The following is a 22,942-nucleotide window of genomic DNA, read 5'->3' on the forward strand; positions in this document are numbered from 1 at the left end:
AAAATTTGGCCCTGACTTCTCACCATGACTCAGTCTTCAGCATAATGTAAGATAGTATTATAGCTTGGCAATGTCAAAAAAAGGCCATGTCTACCCTAAAAATAACAGTCTACTCAAATCCAGTGTCTCTTGCAAAGAGAAAAAGAAAAGAAAAAAATATTGAATAATCTGAACCTGGCCTGAACAGCCAATTCAGAATACTATTAATACTTCATTAGAGAAAACCACTGCAATTAGGATTTCTATATTCCAATCTCTCTTTACATGACTTTAAACCTGGACCCTCTGAGTAAGGAGTCTTAGCACAGCTAGCATTACAGCCATTACTTCACCAGGAAATTTGCAATTAAAAATTGCAGGGCCAGAAAAAAACTACAATTTCTTTCTGGATCAGCACTTCAGCACATTAAAAAAAAAAAAAATAAATTCCGTCCTCTTCACAAATCAGGTGAAACGCAGTAACTGATCACTGAGCTAACAAATGTTTAAAGGTCTATTACTTTCCATCAAGAACTGGATCCCATAAGGCAGAATTTTGAGAAAGAATGAAATTAATAAATACATCAAGATGCAAGCTATTAATATACTGCAGAACAGTTCATTTAAAATCAATTATAATCATTAGAGGACGGCTGGCTGAGGGGATACAGCAGGTGATAAGAAGACTGGTATATCGTCTGAAAGTCCAGTTTCTAGCAGAAAACACTCTTTCAAATTTTACACCCTTTATGGATCACTCTGGAGTATATAGCACAGCAGGCCAAGCAGTTAGAAAGTTCCAAATTGGAGCCCTACTTCTCTCGACACCTAGTTTAATTTCCTTGTTGAGAGTCTCAACTCCTAATGGAAAACTACAGCAAAATATCAGAATCTCTACAAAACAGAATCTTCCATGAACACAAAAGAAGTATTTGCAGTAACTTGCCATATTGCGTCTGTCTCTAGTGAGCAATTCTCATTTTCAAAATCAACAGGAAAAAAAATAGTTACTGTACTACTACCTTTTCCACACTTTGTTTGCATTTGTCATATTTTTCTACTAACCCTGACACATGAATTTCTTAAACCTCTTTTGGAATGAACAGTTCATTGTACATGTTCAATTTTTAATCCAAAGATTATTTATGTTTCTACTAAATTATAATGGAATATTTTAAATTAAAAAGAAGGGGGAAATAATATTTTTCTCCCCATTTGCTGGTTAAACATGCTCAAAACTTTTACTCTTCTGCACTTCAGACTCATTTTAAACATCTTACCAAGAAAGGAAGGGCATTCCTTATTTGAAGTACTTGAAGTCATGCATTTATTTCAACTATTTCTGTGGGGTGTTTTTTTGGGTTTTTGTTTGGTGTCTTGTTGTTGTTGTTGTTGTTGTTTGGCTTTTTTTGGTTGTTTTTTTTTTTTTTTTTTTTTTTTTTTTTTTTTTTTTTTTTTTTTTTTTTTTTTTTTTTTTCATTTGGTAACCTTTGAACACAAAAACGACCTGGAGCACTAAAGTGTCCATTGGTTACAATGACTCCACAGTGGTTTCATCCCATTCCACTGGATCAGTCTAATACAGGTTGCTCTGGCAGCATAATTCTGCACCAAAATAGGCAGGATTGCAGTAGCTAAGACAGCTTTAGCTCTTTGGGTAAGGCTCCTAAAGGAGCAGTAAATAACAGCTATAAATATTCTAAATTTTAACAATGACCCTGCCATGCTATCAAGGCATATTCCAGCCTAAAGACAATCTGTTTAGATGGTAACATGCAGCTATTCAGGACACTTTAACAGGCTGAATCCAGGACAGGAAGCATTTGGAGACAGAGGACAGGACAGGATGTGCCCTGGCAAACTATGATATTTAGTGTCACAACATCAAAGAGTTTGAGACTCCCTGAGAAAAGGAGATCAGCAAAACGTTGGACAGCTATTTTGTGTTCACATAATAAATAAATTTTTATGGGCAAAGGACCTTTTAAAAGAAAATACAGTAAGCCTAACGATATCAGTGAAAGCATGTCCCTGACGGATCATTCCATATCACTGAGGCATCCAAAAAGCAACAATACATCTTTGTGGGTCTTACCAATCTGTGCCATATTTACTGAAATCAGTGAGCATTTGGAATGTAGATTCTGGTTCCAGGACAGTCATTAATTTTTATTTCTTTTGTGTGTGTCTGTATATATATATTCTTAAATATGTATATTTATACACAAAACCAGACAACTCGCATATATATAATAATGACTGTTAACAGCCAACATAAATCTGTTTCTAAATCACAAGGAAAAATTAGTAGCGTGCAGTGCGAAGTAGTGTGAAGGCAGACCAGACTGCATACAGATGAATACACTGGTTCACACCAATATACATTCCAATTACATTACATTACAATACTCTAATTATAAATGGCAATGCCTGTTATGTTTTAAAATAGCCACAATTTATTTTGGTCTGTTAGTAACTGTAGAAAAAAAATTCTAGTGACATACTCAGTTAACTAATCTAAAACTTGCTGACAGCACAGCTTCAACTACAAAAATCACATTTCTTTCAAGAAAGTATTTTATATAATAGTGCTGTTAATAGTGCTTTAAGAGAAACTAAACAAAACTTTAAAGTAATAAAGAATTCTTTTACACAGTGTTTACATATGTCATTTTTGGCACATTAAATGATCATATGTACAGTCAGCTCGAGCTTCTTGCACACAGATTTTGTTGTTATAAGACTCTTTCAAAATGAGACAACAACAACAAAAAAAATCTAAAAATAATAATTGTGGCACTGGCACATAAACACCATCAGGAAGGTTGTTAAGACACAAATTTGAGCTTATGTGCAGTTCTGTAGCATGACAAACTCATTATCCTACCTGGAGCATGTCTCTTCCAAATTAATAAGGCAAAATACATTACCTTTAAATTTTTTTCCATGAGATTTAAGCATTTCATCCTGTGATTGGAATGGGCTAACAGTGCTTCTACCATCAATTACAGGAACATCACATTAAGTTTCAATAAAGCAGTAATTCTGCAAAGGCAGGTGGTGCTACTGAACCTAGAGGCACTAACTAATTTTGTTAGATGGAACACAAATTGCCAGTTTCATAATCAAATTAATAATACTTCAAATGAATTTTAAAAAAAATTCACTTTTACTCATTCTGATGAGATACATTTAAAGAAAAAGTTTTATTAACTCTGTTACAAACTGACACAAGTTCAGGAAATGAAATTATCTCATATGGAAAGCATTTATTTTTAGCTCATTCTGAATTTCTAACTGCACCGGGAGTACATGTTGAAATAATAGATTTGCCATTCGGCCAAGCAAGTTAATTCCATTGTCACAGAGAGCACAACCAATGTGACATTCTCAATAGCAATTATATTCTACTGTAAAGAGAGATAAAGGAAAATAGAGGCTTATGATCCGCAGCTAATCAGAGATATAAAGGTAAACCAGTTAATTATAGTGATTAAGTGTATCTGATCTATGCTTTCTTTCTTATGATAGACTTGAAAGGTACTTTAGGTACTGTGGTTTTTATCCTACAGAATTCTGTGTTTGAATTAAATGACAGTATTCATAACTTTTATATTTTAAGTAATCCTACTTGACTGATAGACAATTCCTTTACTGGATGGAAAATATGTAGTATTATGAGTAATGATGGGACTGCTGTATTGACTTCAGCTTTGAAAAACTGATTACCACTGCATTCTTCATTTTTGGAAATGGAAAACAAAGATATTTGGTCCAGATCATTCATTCCTTGCCCAATGCTTTGAAGAAATTCTCTACATTAAGATATCTGAATTTCTGCAGAAATCTCCCTCTTTGGCATCTGAAACTCGCCTATTATTAAAATTACATTTTTCACAGTGAACAGAAGACTGAAGATTGGGATGTCATCGAGAAGAGCATCATCTCCTACTCTGCATGCAAAGCTTCAACATGAAGCTCTGCTGGAAGTATCTACTTTCACATGCATCCTGCAAAAGCAGCTGACTCTCCTTGGAGAGGCCCCCAGGGGCTCTGCCTTTTCTCTGACCAAGAGAGACATTCTACTTCTTCTGGGTTTTGTTTTGTATATGAAGTTTTTCTTTTTTTCCTAAATGAAAGCACTTCCTAACAAACCAGGAATGATTTAGGTAAGGAAAAATCAATTTCTCAAAGTTTATAATGATTGGAATGTCTGGTGGTAGATCTTGATAATAACTGTTAACAAGTCTTATTGATTCAAAAATATTTGTTCAGAAAGACTGTCCCCGAATCACAGCAAAGGAACAAAGATTTGAATATTTACAATGACAATAAATTTACAAGCACACACGAATATATAACAAGCAAACAATCAAAAAAAGCACCAGAGAAGTACAAACAAGAAACAAACAGCAACAGGCCTTTAAGACCTCCATCTCCTATTGCCCTCCACCATAATCTCTTTCTGTATGAGACCTGTTACAGTGTTCTTAGTATTCCTCATTGTTGTAAACATATTTTTCTTTACTCCTCGTGGAGTTGACGCACACCATTATGTGTGGAGGAGATAAAGAGAGGAGAAACAAGTAAACTGGGCAAAGTAAATTGTTCCTGGATGTCCTCTTTTAATACTGTCCCAACTCTATTAATCCTTTTCTCCTTCCCTACTTCACCAACTAAGTCCCCATTTTGTCCTGCCATGTTACATATTTCTCTCTTCATATCGTGCAGAGAAAAGTTGCACAAGGACATCAAGTTTCAAAACCAGCAGCACATAGCAGATATCTTGAGGGAAGGACAAATAATCAGCACCAGCGGCATCTAGTCTTGAAGAGGAAAAGAGATTATTTTTCTAGAGAGTGCTGCAACCAGGTTCCTACACCAGCAGAGAGAAAACTACTCTACTCTAATTAACTTTTCACCTCTCAATGGAATTACGAGATACCTCTTCTACCAGTAGCAATGCTCCCTGCTGTTAGTCCTTGCTGTGCTGCCTTTTCTCCATATTAATAAGGTCAGACTCCTTCTGGTATGTCGAGATACGAAGGTGTTCTGATTTGCAGCCTTTTGTCAGGTTTTGTTTCTCTGCCTTGTTTTTCTCATTTATCTTTGTGGAAAAGGCTTTGTCCTACTCTTTTCTTAGTCTAATACATTATTGTAGTATTCTACTGAACTGGGCTCATTGTCTATTGGTCTATTGTCTAGTCAAAATATTTATTTATATGTTCTTACTGTGTTTATAGGAGAAATAAAATAGTTTTAAAAAATAATTCCCACAACATGATATATCAACATCATAACAGACTGAACAGATATGAAAAATGTTAGCTTGACTTCCTATATTTTCCATTTTGTCCTTAAATGGTTTTCAAATCAAGTAATTGAAAAACCAGATAAAACAGAGCCAAATTATAACATTTCACCTTACTAGGTGCCAGAGAATCTGTTCTTTCCCTCAACCCATCATCAAATATCATGATGCCTGACTTGAAAATGTGTTGAAGACCTATCCCTTTATATTACAGAATGTTTAATTTAACCAATGAATTTCGAAGTTGTTGAGAAGGAAGGAGATGCACATGAACATAGACAGACTTGACAACAAAAGCCTCAGTTCAACAGGAAAACAATTCTAAAGACTAAATATATCCAACATATATGACTGATTAAAAATAAATTAATTAAAATATCCATACAGTGACATGGTTGTTTCCACGAAAACCAACAAGTGTTCTGGCCTAGCTCTCTGTCTAGTTTTATTAATGTTTTAAATTAGGCAATCACTACTGATTTTTTAAATCATTGCCAATTTGAAATTTCAGCCATTCTGTAAAATAAAACATGAAATGAAGGTACAGTGACATCCTGTCTTCTTACCCTCAGTTCTGTAGCAGAGAATCCTAAAAAAAGTAAAAAGTATGAGAGAGATGAAGACAAACATTGAATGCAAAATAGCCACATAACAATTTGACACGGTGGAGGCACACATCCCTCACTGATGTTTCCATGTTCCTGAAAGGAGAGGAGGTGTATTGCACCTCACCAATAGAGATGATGTAACAGAGAAAGTTCCAAGAAAAAGTAACTGCATGCTAAAGAGTGCCACTAAACATTATCACTTTTCATCCTACTGTGAAGTCCAATATTTTTCTAGTGCTGGAGGGTTTTTTTTTCCTCCCCTTCTTTTTTTGACAACAAAGTTCTTTGTGAATACTTTCTTAGGAGGAGAAGAAACCAAATTATTTGTAAAAAACCTCTGATGGCAGCTGTTCAGCTGAGGAAAACTGCTACGGGCACAGGTTTGTGCTCACAGTACCTTACAAGCCCTTTCTAAACTGCAGAAATAAAGTGCAGCTTAAGTTTACAGTAAAATAGCAAGTTCCTAACACAGCAAAGCATCTAGAGAAAAACAGAGAAATTTATCTGGGAAATTTCAGACTCAGGATGATAGTTTCAATCCCAGTCTAGAAGTAGCAACACCATAAAAAAAAAAGCAGCCATTTTATTAAGTTCTATAAGATTTACACAGACATCTGCATTTATTTAGTCACACTGTCAGAAATGTTCATAAAATAATTTCCAAGGGATCTCAAAATATGAAATTTTCTTCATTTCTCAGAAAGCAGCTAAATTCTAACTAATTGGTAGCATTTTGGAAGTAATTTGAGGTACGAAGATCTTACACTGCCATAATAATTTGCTTTTTAAGTTTTCTCCTGAAAGCAGTAGCTGTGAATCACACGCACATTGCACTTTGCAAACAAGCTTAGTCCTAATAATTTTTGCATGTGTTGCTTAAGGCTTAAATGTATTTCACAAGAATAAAAACCAATAGAGTGTTTGTTGTGTATTCTGGTAAAATGGTCTATGAAATTCAAGTAAAATTAGGTACAAGCTTCCTGAATGTATAATATTTTAACAAGTATAGTTTTAAGCAATGCATTTGGATACTCTACTACTCACAAATAACAAACTCAAATAGTATAGGTTGCTAACATTTGCAGATTATTCTGTCACCATGTGTCCCTGTACATAATTCTTGAGACAACATTGGTTCTCACAATTCTTAATATGCAGATTCCTTCTGTATAGCAAATGTAAGTCCAGTGGCAGCAGACTTGCTTTTTTTCCTTTCCTTGCTATTTATAAAGAAAATTAATAAAAAGTTCAGTGGCATATATACACTAGGTATATACTTCTTCCACAGCACATTCAAAACAAACTGTTCTTATATTTTCTGAGATAATATACAACACCCAAACAAGACAAAACAGACTTGCTGCAGAAGCTATATGAAAGGCTCTGCATGTGCTTATACTATCAGCTGATTAATACTCCACGTTCACAGCTATGTAGATATTCTTTTTTAATTACGGTTATTTATTCCCATATTAATCTACTGAGAGATTTCCACAAAAATAGTCACAAAAAACATTGCTCCATAAACTAAAAAAAAAAAAAAGTTTCATTTTATTGACTGACATGCACTGAACAAACTACTGGTAGTCAAGAAAATGAACAGATGTCTTTTCTGGTAGCTGTAAGAAATATGTACATATACAAATATATGTCCTGCAGAGCTTATTTCTGGGCAAATGCCATTGTCTATCAAAAGCATAGAATGGTAGTTCCTTAACTTTCTGGGTCACTGAAACCCTATCAGACTTCAAGACCTTTAATAGAAATTCACAACTACTTATCAACACGTTGTGATTACAATGAAAGTCAAGTAAACAGTAATAGTTAAGACAGTTCAGGGGGTCAGCACACCATTGTACCACTGAAATGACACAGACTTTGAAGAAAGCTTACCACACTTGTTACTATCCACTAAGGAGTTACTGGAAAGAGGATTTCTCTGGAAAACTATCCTTATCCATTAAATATCCACCATGCTTGCTAGCACACTCCCGATGCAGATTTTAGTCATAGCATGAGCCATGATCTATGACATTTCTCATGTTCCTCATTTTTTATATTGATGGAAAACTTCCCCTCTGATTCTTCATTCTCTGCTACCCATCTTTCTTTTGTATTGAATTTGCTATGGGCTTTGAAAAAGTCACCATGTATCATAACAATTTTGCCACTGTCTTTAAAAGGAACAAGACTTAACTTAATCTTAAAAAAGAATATTGTTGGGTTTATATTGCAAAAGCAAAAAATCCACTTTGAATAAAAATGCACTAAATTTCTGTCAAGTCATAAAACTGTAGCCTTTCTTTTTCCAGGTGCATGAAAGTGCAGACTATAATCACCTAAAATTCTCTCCTTCAAAACAACATTTTCAGGGATAATACACATTTCATTGTTTAAAACCTTTGCCTTTTCTTCCGTTCATTCTGTATGTTTATGAAAACTCAAGCTCCCTATGGAACTAAAGGCATAATTAGATATGTGCCCAAGCCAAAACTCATCCATGTCACTGAGCTCAAATTCAGATTTTGCCAAGGACATAAAACTGTGGCTATAATCTACCAGATTAATTTAGTCAAGTTCATAATGTGCAGCCAGGTAGCCCACTCGTAGCTCAAGCACTTCTGTTAACGTGGTTCTCTGCTAGACAAACCTCTTGATCTCATTTTGAGATTGCACTAAATATATAAAGAAATGCTATTAGCTATGGTGTAAAGTCATTGGATTGATTTCTACTTTGAATACAAAAGTCTTGATCAAAACTTAAAATATGCTTCAAAGCATCTGGCACCTCATAAAATATTTACATATACCCTGTTACAGATTACCCCATGACGTATTACCAAGAATAGATGGCAGTTTGATTTTCCTTTGTTGCTAAGACTTTTCTACAGATTTGCACTTTTCTTTGTCCCTTTATTCTGAGCAATCTTTAGAGACCTTTTCACAACATGCAACAGTTCTGGATTTTGTCCCTCTTACTAGATTTTGCTCCTCTAGGGGACATACCAAATGGAAAGACATCTCCCTGTGTCTGCTAGGGCTGCAAGGCTCAATTTCTTTCTAAATATTAGCTTCGCACTCAGCTGCTGAGCTCTTTACTGAGAAAAAGTGAACAAACTGAACAATAAAGCCTGACAGTAACTTCTTTCTCTGTTTGTAGCTGTGTCTTATCATCATATACACACTAGTATAATAATCTTACAAAGTTCACTGACATTATTCAAAATTTACACTACCATAAACATGAACAGAACTTGGCCCGTGTTCCCCTTAGTTCCTTCACGGCTGACAACTTCTACAAAGTTACTTAGTAAAGATGAAAATGTTTAAATACATGTCATTCTGATATATCTGTTTCTTGCATGGCTTTCAGCTTAGTTCTTACATTAGAAAAACATTGGGTATACTGGAAAGTAACTAAGTTTGCTATCTCAATACTAATAATAAAATAAGATACTTTCCAAAAAGTTATTATAAAGCTTAGCAGTTTTACTTGAGAAGCATATTTTTCTTGGCCAGTCTTCGTGAACAAAGAACCGGGGAAGGTTTTTACACCTTCCAGCCTGCGCATTGGATTTTTTAGGGGAGACACAGTGTGCACGGAACTGAGCCCACCCTTTAATCCTAAGGTTCATCTGCCGGGGCCAAGCAAGCTTGGACGGTGGCAGCGAGGTCCTCAGGACGTAGATGGATTGCCTTACAGGGCTAACGAGCTCCATCTGCCCGGGGAGTGTCCTAACCTGGAATTGAACCCGGGTCTCGGTGTTGACAGCGCCACGGTTTAACCACTGCACCACCAGGGGCACTCTTGAGAAGCATATAAACTATTTTATTAAACATGAAGGGAAAAAAATATTAGTTTACATCAAAGCCACAACAGTTCAAACTAAAGAAAATTACCTAGCAATTTATAAATTCAATAAATATGCTCATGCTTATCCAGAGATGCCTCCAAGGACATTGCATCTATCTGCTCTATCTGCAGAAATTACTATATTCCCTTTCTGATGTTTTGTAGCTGTGCAATTTACTCTGTAGATGGCAACCCTGGCAATTTATCTCTTTACTGTGTAAGAATGGGCTCAGAGACTGTGAATGATTATGTGACAAAAAGAAAGCATCTCAAGTTTTTTGGCTTGATGTAAGAATTTTCCTATGCTCTGTTCTCTGTAAGACAATCACAACTCTTCCTGTAGAAAGCTGAGAGAAAGTACCCAGGCAAAAACTCCTTGTCTGAAAAAAGATCTACACATTTGAGAGAGAGAAGAAACTATCTATAAGATAAAAGAAAAAGAGAGTTTGAAAAAATTTGCTTTACCTTAGTTAAACACAGTGCAGAACCAAGCATGTGGCCCAACAGTAGTTTAATATGTTGTAACTAAATACTTGAATGGCACCCCGTTCAAAAAGCAAACCCTGTCTCCTCTCCAGCCATAAAGCTAGCAGAGTTACTTCAAGAAGGGTACCTAACGCATAGACAAACCAGGCCGCCCTGCTGCGGTAAGATATGCGAAGGCAATAGCCCTGTACCATCATTATTCAAGAACTAGAGTGTCTACAGGGCAACACCAAAAAGCCATCAAAATGAATCAATTCTCACTAGGATGACGGCATTCCAAAGGCAGTTTAGCATAATGAGGTTGCAGAAGTTATTTAAGGCCACCTCACTGAACGCTAATCTTGGCTTATTGTAGAAGGTGATAAAAACTGAGATGGCAGGTAATAGGCTGTCTTGTAACAGCCAATGCTGCCAAGAAAAAAAAATTTGAGAATTTTTTATTTATTTCTCCAAGGTACACACATAGCCAGAAGAATCAAGAATGTGGTTCTCTTCTCTGACATTAAAGGTTCCAAACTGTACTTCTTAACCTCTCTGACAAAACAGTGCTCTATGGATTACCATGAGGCAGGTCTACAGGATGAAAGAGGAAAGAAAAGGAAGCCAAAAGTTGGAGCTCACTAACTACAGTGATAAAGATAGGAATTTAAAAAAACTACTTTTAGAAAAGTGAAAAGATGAATACTAGAAAAACATTACTGAGATTTTTTGCTGAATTGCACTGAAAATTATATATTGACTCGCAGGCAAATCTAGAAAAAGACCTAAAACCTCATGTTTGCATCCCTAAGGCCACCTAGCGTGAGGGCTTCAGAACTATCAGTAACTGCTGTAATTGTGTTCACCCTTCATGGCCTCGATGTTGGAATGCAGAGCATAATGAAGAAAAAAGTCCTGTCATGGTGCATCTGGTATTCAAAATCCCTTCCATAACGAAACTGTGCTCAGATTCCTCTTATCTATTTTTTCCCCCATTATCATCTAAGTGTCTAGTATACCCAAGGAATAAAACCCAATCTTTTCATATAAAAATCACAGTATATTTTGCTATTTCTTCTGCAATATTATTATCTTTTTCCTACCACTCACTGATTCTCTCTCAATTTCAGCAAGTTCCCTGTCTCATCTCTGAAAAGATATCTTTGCACAGAAGAATAGAGATGCATTGAGACTTTATAGCATGCCTCAACACCTTCACTCAAAAACCCCGGGAGGCTTCAATATGTTCTACAAAAATCTTTTGACTGCTGTCAGAAGTGTCAGAAAACAACATCAAAGTCCCCTGAGAATACGGGAGGGTGCCAAAACAGGAGGATTAGCATCTACCATTTTAGATTGTCTTTAGTTTCAATAAACACGTGGAAACTTTCAACAGTTTCAATATGTCCCAATCCCTGACCATAGCAAATACCCTAAGGCTCTTACGATGACTTATTCAACCTATGCAAAACCCTATGCAACTGTGACACCTAATTCCAGAATACCAATCCAAAACTGAAACACTACATGCTACATATAGTGCAAATAAATGCACATCACTTTTCTGACTTTATTTGCCTCAAAATTATTTTTATACTATCACCACCTAAGAGCAAGATGATAGTTTTAGTATGTAACCTTAAGAAAAAAATCAAGTTAGTCTCTGGAGATCAAAGAGGCAAGCTGAATTACTAGAAGGGGAACAGAATACCAAAGAAAATTTCTTCACATTGTGAATTTTTATACATTTGTGGACGTACAACGTGAAAGTCACATCAAGTTCCAATTTACTAATTTCAAAAATTGCAGAACAACTGGAAGAGGTATAGAAAAGGTAAACAGGACAACCAAAGTCTAGAATGTTTCTATATAAAGAAAGATTAAATAAACTGGGAGTCTTCAGCTTGGAAAAAGACACAACTAATGGAGGAATGTGACAGAACTATAAATTCAAAAGCAGCATGGAAAAGATGACTATGAAACAGTTATTCACTGTCTCTTCCAATAAAAACATTAGAGGTCATTAAATTAATCATGTTGGCAAGTTCAAAATGAACAAAAGAAGAAAAAAGGTTACTCTTCTACTCAATGCACTGTTAAGCTTAGAACCCCATGCATGAGAGACCATAGATGCTAGAACCTTACATAGATTTGAACATTTATATCTTCGGGTTTTCCTCACGAATGGAGAAAGTCCTGGGAGCTAGTAAAGACAATAGATTCCAACTCCAGCAACTAGAGATTACAACAATTGGGTCTATATTCTCCCCACTTTGCCAGGCTCCCATCAGAGACAGGACACAGGGTTGGTCGGCTGTTCAGCCTGAACAATACAGCTACTCTCGTGGTCCTTCATATGCCTTTCCTAGAGAACAACTCTGGCTAAACACTCCAAAGCTGTATGTCAGGGCACTACTCAATATTAGTAACATAGTCACTTAGAGCACAAAATACAAATACTGAATGTCCACTACTCGTATTTTCTTTGGAGTTCAACAGCTTCAAGGAACAGGCCTGTGGGCAACCACAGGCTTTATAGGTCCTAGCCAGACCCCATGGCTGCCCCTGCCAGCTGACGGTCCAGGAGCCCATATCAGCTACCAGGGATGTCAGTCCCTGCCCCAGCAGTGCCCCAGCAGGGCTGAGCTCCAGCTCCCCACAGTCCTGCCCTGCCACGGGCCCTGCTCAGCCAGGGCCACCTGCAGCCCAATGTCTACACCAGGGCTGCCCCAGCTGCCCTCCTCCCTGGATGGGGTGGGACATGCCCTGGCCACCAGGCCCTACCCTGACAGCTCCCATGGGGAGCCCCCACTCCTACTGGACCCTGCTTCCCAGGAGACACCCGAGGGCACATGGTACCTTGTCCAGTGGTGTCCACTACCCAAAGCAGCCTAGACCTCCCATAGCAAAGCAAATACATTCCTGGAGAAGAAGAATTTCACCGCAGTCATTTGATCTCTCAAAATCTGCACCAAAGGACAACCTCACTGATCCCAATTTTTACGGATGAGCCTTGCAGGTGCAGAGGCTACTGTGTTGCATGCAAGCTGTCACAGGTGACAGTGAGGTCTCAGCTGCTCCCTCTTAGGGACCCAGAGTTCTCACTGCTGAGTGACGGCACATCCTAATGTTTTAAGCGAAGAATAACCATACAATCTGATTCTGTAGCTATTTAACTTAAACACATCAATAAAGTCACACCATTTCTATGCCCTTAAGATTACAATAAGTGGCAAAATGTTTAGTTGAACTCTCAAGCATTTACTGTAATTTCAGCATGTGCATTAGGTGTTAATGTGTTAGGCTTTTTATGAGTGTGAAGTCTCATTGTTGGAGAGACTTTCATTGGAGCATTTATTCTGAGAAAGTTTTTCAAGGTTACTTTCTTCTTGCTCATCACTGTATGGTGAACATTAACATTTACTTGTGAGCTTTATCCAGTCACCATTACAAAGGATATGTATTACTTGAAAAAAATTAAACCCTTAGGCTGATCAGTAAATTTTATTCCTGACATAAGAAGAGAAGGAAGACTGAGACATTACTTTACATAAAACTGTCAACACTTAAGGCCATTTGTACTTGAATTTATGACTTGTGTTCCTTGGGTTCATTAAAATTAATGACCTCAATGAAAAGAACAGCAACTGCTACATATAAACAAAACCAACGTGATTTCAGAAACCTGGCTCAAATGCTAAAAAATAAAGTGAGTATTAACACTGTCTGATTTAACATGAACAACATCTGATTCAATCTATGAAAGAAGTAATGCTATCAATCTAAACCCAGCTACTAACATATTAGTCCCAGCCTTCAGAGGCACACACTTTTTCTTTATTATCGTACAAGACCTTGGAACTCCCCAGTTCCACACACTGCCACATGGTCTGTGCCAAACTCAGCTTCCAGAGAGCAAGTACACTAGGTTCATGAAAGAAGTAGATTGACTTTCTCCTTGCTTTTTATCTTAAGAATTCAGGTTACTGACAAAAAGTAGTGCTTGCCTAACATAGGAACAATACTTATATCTATGTATTTATGTGACTTAATATGCAAACCTTTCATACAAACACAAGCAGCAATGCAAGTGAGTCTCAAGAACTGCATACACAGAGGTACTGTGTACTTTGGCTGTATGGCCTGCTCTTCTTTTCCAAATAATAATGGAAGATAAATTAATTTTGGTAGTACCTCACAGCCATCTGAGAAGTCTCTACTACCTTTATTTTGCCTATAACACCCATTTTATGAAATTAGTTTTTCCTGAATTTGAAGACTCCAATTATAACAAAAGGTAAAGATACTCATCACCATTGAGGAAAAAAAAAAAAATGAAAGAAAGAAAAAGGATAGTTTTCAAGCTCCCTTAGTTGGTATAATTATGAAAGACTTGTAAATGACTCAGGAAAGAGGACAAAACATACACTCAATGTCAGTCGGTGAAGCAAGATGCACTGAATTTAATGCAACTGGCACAAAATTCACTATGTTAATATCACTAAAGTGAATGAAAAAGATCTGCTAGTTTCACTGGAAACTTGACAAGGCTGTAATTGATCCAGGTTTCTACTAAATAGAATTAGCAACTAATAAAGCACCTAGGGAAGATAACTGTCATCATCAACTTACGGCTATATAAAATGTGTCTATCTGTGGTTGACCAACAAATCCACTACGTAATTCTTTTCTTGATCACTGGTTTCTAGAACCTAAGAACACTTCATAGGCACCAAGACAGAAAACCATAGTGCTCTTTGCCTTCTAAAATACTAAGTATTCAGGTAAGAATCATATATTCTAATTTAGACAATGAGTAAGATTTTCCATTTTCTACCATGCACTCTCCCTGCTTCTCTTCATTTAAAGAGCAACATGTGCAAGACCAATGCTGATAGCACAATTGAAGTTACATTAATGTGCCATAAATTTCTTAGAGTAACATTAGAAGCAGTAATGAATCTTGAATTTAGATGCTGAAAAGGTTCATTAGTTTAGAGCACCAGCAATGTAAGCATCTTTGTATTATACAGTCTCAGGAAGGAAAACCAGTAGAATATACAGCTCTTTCTCAGTTTGAAAGTACAACCTGACAGAAAAAGCTAAGAGAAATTATTCTGTCAGTCAAAACAGTACTCAAAGAAGATGAGTACCCTGAGTGACTTTCTTGACCACAGTAAATTCCTGTTTTCTACTGTGCTCTTGCAGTCTTAACATACTGTCATTTTCATTTATGCTTAGCAATACTCTTGCCTTTATGAGACAAATCAGAGATTCCTTGCCAAATTGAAGCCTGCAAAACTCTCTCCACAGTAGCTAATGTCTCCCACCCCAAAAATCCAAACCTCATGTTTAGTTTTCATGCAAGAAACTCCCAGAACTAGTTCATTACAAGTGATGGCAACGGCTGGAGGAAAAGGATGGGGTTGCACGGCCTGAAGCATGGCAGCAATATGGAGCCTGGACTGGATCATTTCACCTGCCTTAGAAGCACAACTTGAATAGAGTTGGTCTTGACAACTTCCTGGATAACCTCTTATGCAACTAGAGAAGCAGTACAGAGCAACAGTGCTTATTAAGTAGTGTAGCTATTTAAGCCAGATGCTTTAATTTGGATGATGTGATAATGGTCCTTCTATATTTCCATTTTCAGTCGTAACAAAGATTTCTGAAATTAAAAGATGTCACGAATATGTTCTATTCTTACTGCCCTGTTATTTTTGTTGAAACATTTGTGAATTTAGATTAACCACTAAAGAACAGCAGTATGATTTTGTCAGTGATCTTCCATGATTTTTAGGCTACTAACTAACTGAACCAGGAGTCCTGTAAACCACTTGGAAAGCAAATACACAATCCTTTGTTGAAAAGATTGACTGTCTCATGACTTTTCTAGGAGCGCTATCTGATTTGCAGCCATCACAATTCATGTTATACATCTCTTAACAAAAGTCATCACCAAGACAAACTGAAGTAATGAACTGTGCATACTCTGATCAGTATTGTAAATTGAAACACAACGGGCTGCAATTTTACTATTTTAGAGTAAATTCCCATATTTCCCACTTCCACCTTCGATTTGCAAATACCACCCCAGGACTTTCTGCTGAAGGCTCAGCAGAATTCAGAACTCTTGAAAATCCTTTTACCTCATCACTGAACAAGGAAAACTGCTTAGTTCACAAGATGGTCTGCCGCCAGTGCTAACTCCAACATAGCAGGACCTTATCTTGCCAATAGTTTACAGACTGTATATAGGTTTTCCAAAGCTTGAGATCATCCATTTTTCAGCTGCCTGTTTTCTATGCTGGAAACAAAATACAGGTAATTTTTCCTGACAATACTTACACGTTTTGGCGGCAAAGACCTGATTGTACAAGGACTCTACCTCCTCCTCCAACTCCTCCCTTCTCCACTCCCCCAAGAAAAGTTGTAGCACACTGACAAAAACATCATGAGGAAGTTTAGACTGCCACTGTCTAGGGATCCCATAATCCGTGGGCAGGCAGACTATTTCATTTGCCAGAGCTGTCAAGCCAGCCCTTTCTACAAACACGAGCTTAAGACAAAAGAAAAGAAAAATTATAACAAAATGTTTTAAAAGCTGCATGCAGAGTGCTGAAGCAAAGGCATAGTAATTAAGTTGTTTCCTGGGTAACCAAGGGCAAAATGATCAAATCTGCCTGCTTAAAATTAGACTCTTAAATCTACACTTAGACATTTAAGAGCTGTGCAACTTCCAGGTATTCCGAGTTGCAGCTGTTTTGATTAACTGCACCTCTAGCAAAGTATGCAAGGGTCAGTCCACAGTTTTGGGAATGTAAGTCAGTAAGATTCTTCCTCTTTTCCAGTTGTGACTTCAATACAGAGTACAAAAAGGCCTTGTCCTGTCAATGTGTCAGCACCTACAGTTAGAATCAAGCCAAAGTGGTCTTTCAAAAATCTGAATAAAGTAAAACTCTAGAATTAAGCAGTAAGACTAGAGATGTCTGCCTACCTAAACAAAGGTATGAATCCAGCAGTAGTAGGACAGCCTAAAATCCAAGTGCCTGATTTAGAGGTGAAATTCACGGCACATATCTAACAACAAAGCTTGGAAAAATGCCTTTCCCATCCCCCTCATTAAGTATCTGCTTTTATTGAAAGGGGCAACTGGGAAACAACACAGATGAAATGGTTAATGCCCTGCATAAATCCACTGAAGTATTCCCCTCTCCATGACGGACTTCCTGTCTTGCAAGTCTCCTGTGGGTGTGCTACATGCATTGCCATTCCTTTTGCCTTCTATCTGTCAATATGAGCAAGCATGAGATCTCTGCAATGAACTGTGCAGCAATGATCTAAAGAATTGCTTAGAAATTTTATTTACATGAAAAATGAAATGCACACCCTGGCAGATGGGAAATCATGAAAGAGGTTTTGGACTATCTAAATCATTTTCATTTCAGGGATAGATAAGCTCTTGTGCAGTTTTCTAAACCAAGGAATAAGACATCTGGGGACCTCATTGTCATAGCTTAAAACTTATTTTTATACTGGTTTTTTGCATGTTTCTGTGTGTGGGAGGCTGTATGCATGGGAAAGAAAATGGTATTATCTAGCTAATGAGTGATTTCACATTACAAACAAAACCTATTACACATGGTTTTCTCTGCTTTGTAATACCAGCCAGATTTTGGTGTAAATTAATGAAACAATTGGACTCCCACTAGGCATACATTTGTCCAGGTGGTTTACAATGTTAAAATAGAAGTAGCATGTGCATGTAGTTCTCCAACTAGGATTCAGAAAACAACGTGCTGGATAAAAAAGGAAGAGGTTCTCTCTGCTGTTCAATCCTTTTATTTATTTATGAGAGACAGAAAATGCTCGCTCTAAAAATGAAAAAAAGTGACAGGTGGTAAAGAAGCATCTGAATTACGTTTCAACTCTTTAAGGATCTGAGTCATGGGAATTCTCATCTTTCAAAATAATTTGAAATCTTCAGAACGTTATTCTCTGTGGTGTTTCCTAGAAGATTTTATTCAGTAATTTAAGCAAGAAAAAACAACACTGAATTTTAATTAACTGTCAGGTACATCAGTTTCTATTCCAAACCTCCTCCAGGAAACAACTATTTTAGAATTTAACATAGAAGGGTGTTTATCACACAATAAATAATATGCTTCTCACTGCAGTCTAGTGAGTGTCAGACCCTAAAGGTAGTAAAAATCTTAAACTAAGCACAGTCTTCTGTGTGCTGCATCCATTTCCCTAGAGTACACTGTCCATTCAGAAATTGTGCTTTTTATATTACATATTCTAAAAAAACCCCATATGCATTTACACAACTTAATCTGAGATCAGAGACTCAGCAGAAAACATAAATGTCACTACTGAAAATACAAGACATTCTGCAAGTTTGCCATATTCAGCTGTGGGTCTCACTTTGACCATTAAAACCAAGAGCACTGACTTTTTTTTAAGGTGAACAGTTATAAAGGTTTAAGTTTTGAATATTTTACAACTAACAAAAAATCAGTTTCATGGTTTCGGCCAGAATTTCACTTTGACATCCATGTTGACTCAATGCACCATCCTTCCCTCCCAGTTGCTAAGATGCAGTCTAAGTCAAAAGCCTTGTTCTGTATTTTGTGCAACAATACCAAAACATAAAACAGAACTGGCAAGGACACAACTTCAGTTCTCAGTGTGGTCTAGGCAGTTACAATATCCTATCATAATTCTTATTCAAAGTTTATAATCAAGCAAACTAAAAAGACTCCCATTTTTCAGTTACAATGACATGGATTTAATGGCATTTTGTTTTCCAAATAACAGTAGACTTATTTGATAACTTCACTGAACCTTCCCCAAAGTTAAAACTTCCCCAAAGTTAAACTAATCACTTTTCACCATACACTTTCCACAGCACTTCTTCAGTCAGGCCTGCAAGCAAAGTGTTACACAGCAAACTCTCCGTGAAGCAAAAGGCTCAGTGGCTGTGGGCTCAGGCAGGGTCAGGACAGTGAGTACCACCCTCAGCCCTGGATATCCCATCACCGCTCCTGGCTAAGGGCCAATGCACAGAGCATCCTCAGGAGACTGGAGCTCCTCCTGCTGAAGGTTTTTTTGGGCTACACGAAGAGCATAGACCACAACATGTATTTTTGACCAAGAGTTTCCAGGTGCATCTAAGCTGGCCATTCTTGCACACAAATGTTACAACACACGCTGCCTACAGATTTGTTTGGAGACAGCTAAAACAAAATCTACTGAAGCCTTTTTCTTCCTACAGAAAATGGAGGAGTAGCGGGGAGGAGGAGGGGGAACTGGGACACCTTTTTTTGTCTGTTTAGGATGCGATCAGTCCCAGAAAAGTCACAACACACCATATTCAGCAGTAAGCACTTGCAAGATTTAGCCCTAAGCAACTGACTCTGTTTTCGTTTCTGATGTCTGAGTCACTGCTGAGTTACTTTCTAAGTAGGAGAGTCTTTAATAGCAGGTGAATTAATATCATCACCTCTTCTGAACACCTTTAAATAAACATGGGTATGATCCACAACAGCGGCAACTATAAACACAATTAAAATTGTAGTAAATAGACAAGAAAACCTATGACTTTGCAAAGTTTTCTATAGCTCCCATACTTCTGCGAGAGCAAATAATTCTTAAGCTATGAAGCAAGTATTTACAACTCTGGTCTGTATTAATTCTGTATTAAAATTCCAGTGTCATATGCCCAACAAAAATTTTGATCTTATATTCTTTTCTGAAGACAAAGTTTATTAGAAAAAATGCTGTGTTACGAATAGGAAAAGAAAATCTACTTAGAAAACTTTTACACCACTGGTAAATTATTAACATGTACTATAATTCCATAGAATTAATTTTTCTCTATAATTATCTATGGATATAAAGTACTTTCTCAAGCAGCATCTTGCAGGTATCTTTTACATACATGCATTTAATTATATTGTTAATGAAAAAACCTTCCTACGCTCTCATCACTAACTAGAAGAATATATTATATGTGCTTCCCCACCACCACCGACACAGATCAGAGTGAATATTTCATTGGACGATTAAAATGATGCACAGCAAACACACTATTTCCAAGAGCTTTCACTAGAAAATCTATAAAGCTGCTACAACTAGTAAGACCATTAAGGTCATTCTATATCAACATGAATTAGAAGTATTTTAACTTTTATTCACCCTTCAGATTCTTCCACAAATATTTTTTCATTTCCTTTTACTGAAAAGAGACCCAAAGAGACTAAAACTCAACAGTAAAGCCAACTCCATTAGTAAATTTATGAAAGAGGTGTAGCATTTTGGGGACTTGTGATATGCTAACAACCAAAAACTGCTACAGAAATTAAAGTCATAAAATTTTGAAGCATTGTATAATAAAATTTTTTCTATAATAGTTTATAAATTGCATGTTTTATCTTATTATGCACAGCATCAAAACTAATTTATTCAGTTAGATCGCTTGCATAAGCCATGACTTCAAGGAGTTCAGAAATTGATACAATAGAAAAACTCATGTTTATGCTGGTACACTCTTAAATCTGTTCATTTTTTTCCAAGCACATAACTCTACATGAATGTGTCCTACCAGGCTGCAGAACTGCTCCCTGTATGAAGTAAAATACCTAAATACACATTAAGTAAAATTTACAAATATTAAACTTCTGGAGGTGTTTGTTGCCTTTTTTTTTTTTCTTCAAAAGGAAAGAACGAGCAAAACGTTTGTGCAATGACACACACTAAAAAGGCTGTTATTGCCAACATTAGTATGACAGAATGAACTGCTGTCACCTTAGAGCATGTGTTCTCCATCCATCCAAACCCACATCCATAGTAACAGTTTCCTAGTATTTTTTGGTTTCTTCTAAAAAACTTTAATCCAAAATTATGACTGCCTCCTATCTCAGAATCTAGAAATACAGCAATTCCAAACCCATCAAACCCACCAGAATCACTAAGACAAAAAATTCTTTTGGGACTCAATCTTTCAAGCTCTTCTCCAACTTCCTAGAAGTTCAAACTAAGCAGTTGGCTTTGGAGGATGAATACATGAATGACCTTGAAATGGAAGGCATACACAAGGCACAGCTGGAGATGAGAGAACTCCCCATCACTTGCTGATTACAGACCACACCAGCACTGAGGGGCAGAGGAAATACAGTTCATGAGCACACCAAGTGCACAAAGAGGAAGCAGCCAGTTACAAGCATCATTTCAGGATGACTCCTGCAGCAAACAAATGCTAGCAGAGACCTTAATATATTCTGCCTATAGCATGCCTAGTGCGTCGTATTCATCTCTCACATAGAACTCACTTTTTTATGCTTTGCATGTACAAGGAAACCAATTTTCTGTCTACCTCTGCTGTAGTAGAAGAATTATTAGATGCAAGTGCTGATTTTATGATCAATCCTCTGTAATAGTGGAATGAGGAGTAGGACAAAAAAAAGTTTCTCTTTAATGTGCCTAACACTTGACAATCCTACAAAGAGAAAAATAAGAAAATTAACAGTAGTGTATAAACAAGTTTAGAAGAGTCAAAACAGAATCTAAAAATAATTAATTGACTTACATGATCTTTTCTTCATTGAGTTATCAAGCACCCTCTAAAATTTGTCCCTTCTATTTCTCCGAAGAGAAGAAAAAAATATATGAGAAACATTTCTTTATCTGACCTAAATTTTGCAGGCCAGTTTGAGTCAATGGACGATTGTTCTTACCTGTATGAGTCAGAGTCTGCAGTAGCTCTTTAGTTACTCCAGAACAAATGGCTCAGAAAGTTTGTCCCAAATCAAATATATACTTTTCCAAAACTTCATCTCCAGAATTAGTGCTGGTAAAATCTATACCACATTACATAGATTTTTCCTTTCTGAAAAGGAAGGATCATAACAAAAAATATTAAAAGTATTGTCGGGAAAAAAAAAACCTAAAATCTGAGGTGTAATCCTATAGCATCCTTTTTTTTGTCATTTTTCCCAAATGAATATCCAGTCTCAGTCATCAATTGGTCAGATAAATAACGATTATATAGCCAAAACAGAGGTCTCCCTGTTACTGGATATGACATATTGTGTATGTCTTGTCATAGGAAGGAACACGTCAGCAGCCTCTAGCGTGGTAGTCTGACACACATGCACCACCTTCTATCCTGTGACAAGGAGAACTGCCACATAAAAAGCATGTCATGAAAGACATCCCATCACATGATGGGAGAACAGGCTGCAACACCTGGTCTCAGAAAAGTCTCTGAGCTATCCAAAAGGTTAGAAGTATGGAGTTAAATCCATGACTACTAAGAAAACCATCAGACTATGGTAATAGAGGCAGAAGTGTTGTGGGTTTCAATACTGGATTAACCTAATCGGCTTTGACTGGATAAGGATCTACACCAGAGGTTATCAACCTTTTGCTAGGAGTTCCAAAAATCTTCATGGATTCAAAACCTCTAGTCATATACCTGAGATGTGTATTGGCAAGCAGAGGGGAGTGAAGCCTCTGGCACAGTTCCAGGTGAGTAGGCAGCTCTTACCTCTGAGCTGAAACTTCATTATTAGAAGATATAATAGGGCTGACGATGGGCTGTGCATCCTCAGGTGACACAGCAACATTGGAAAACATTTAAATAAAATATTCCTAACAACAAATTTACCAGACCTCAAGGGTGAGGTCTGAGGAAACTCAAGGGTGAGGTCTGAGGAATTTCTT

The 22,942-nt window shown here is 36.9% G+C and overlaps 1 protein-coding gene across 5 annotated transcripts in view; it reads right to left on the reverse strand.

Moving 5' to 3' along the window:
- The window catches only part of PLD5 (phospholipase D family member 5), a 174,628-nt gene that overhangs the window by 110,771 nt on the left and 40,915 nt on the right, over nt 1–22,942 (reverse strand). Inside the window, exon 1 of one of the 5 annotated variants that reach the window (XM_027887320.1) lies at nt 5,857–5,963. The exons of the other annotated variants lie outside the window; for them this stretch is intronic. Coding sequence (XP_027743121.1) covers nt 5,857–5,940 — 84 coding nt within the window. The 5' untranslated portion in view covers nt 5,941–5,963. Of the gene's footprint in view, nt 1–5,856; nt 5,964–22,942 lie in introns of those variants that run through there. 5 annotated transcript variants of the gene reach the window in all.

The sequence above is a fragment of the Empidonax traillii genome, unplaced genomic scaffold, assembly GCF_003031625.1.
Source record: "Empidonax traillii isolate 1590-97213 ecotype Southwest subspecies unplaced genomic scaffold, ASM303162v1 scaffold206:size1282135, whole genome shotgun sequence".
Classification (NCBI taxonomy): Eukaryota; Metazoa; Chordata; class Aves; order Passeriformes; family Tyrannidae; genus Empidonax; species Empidonax traillii.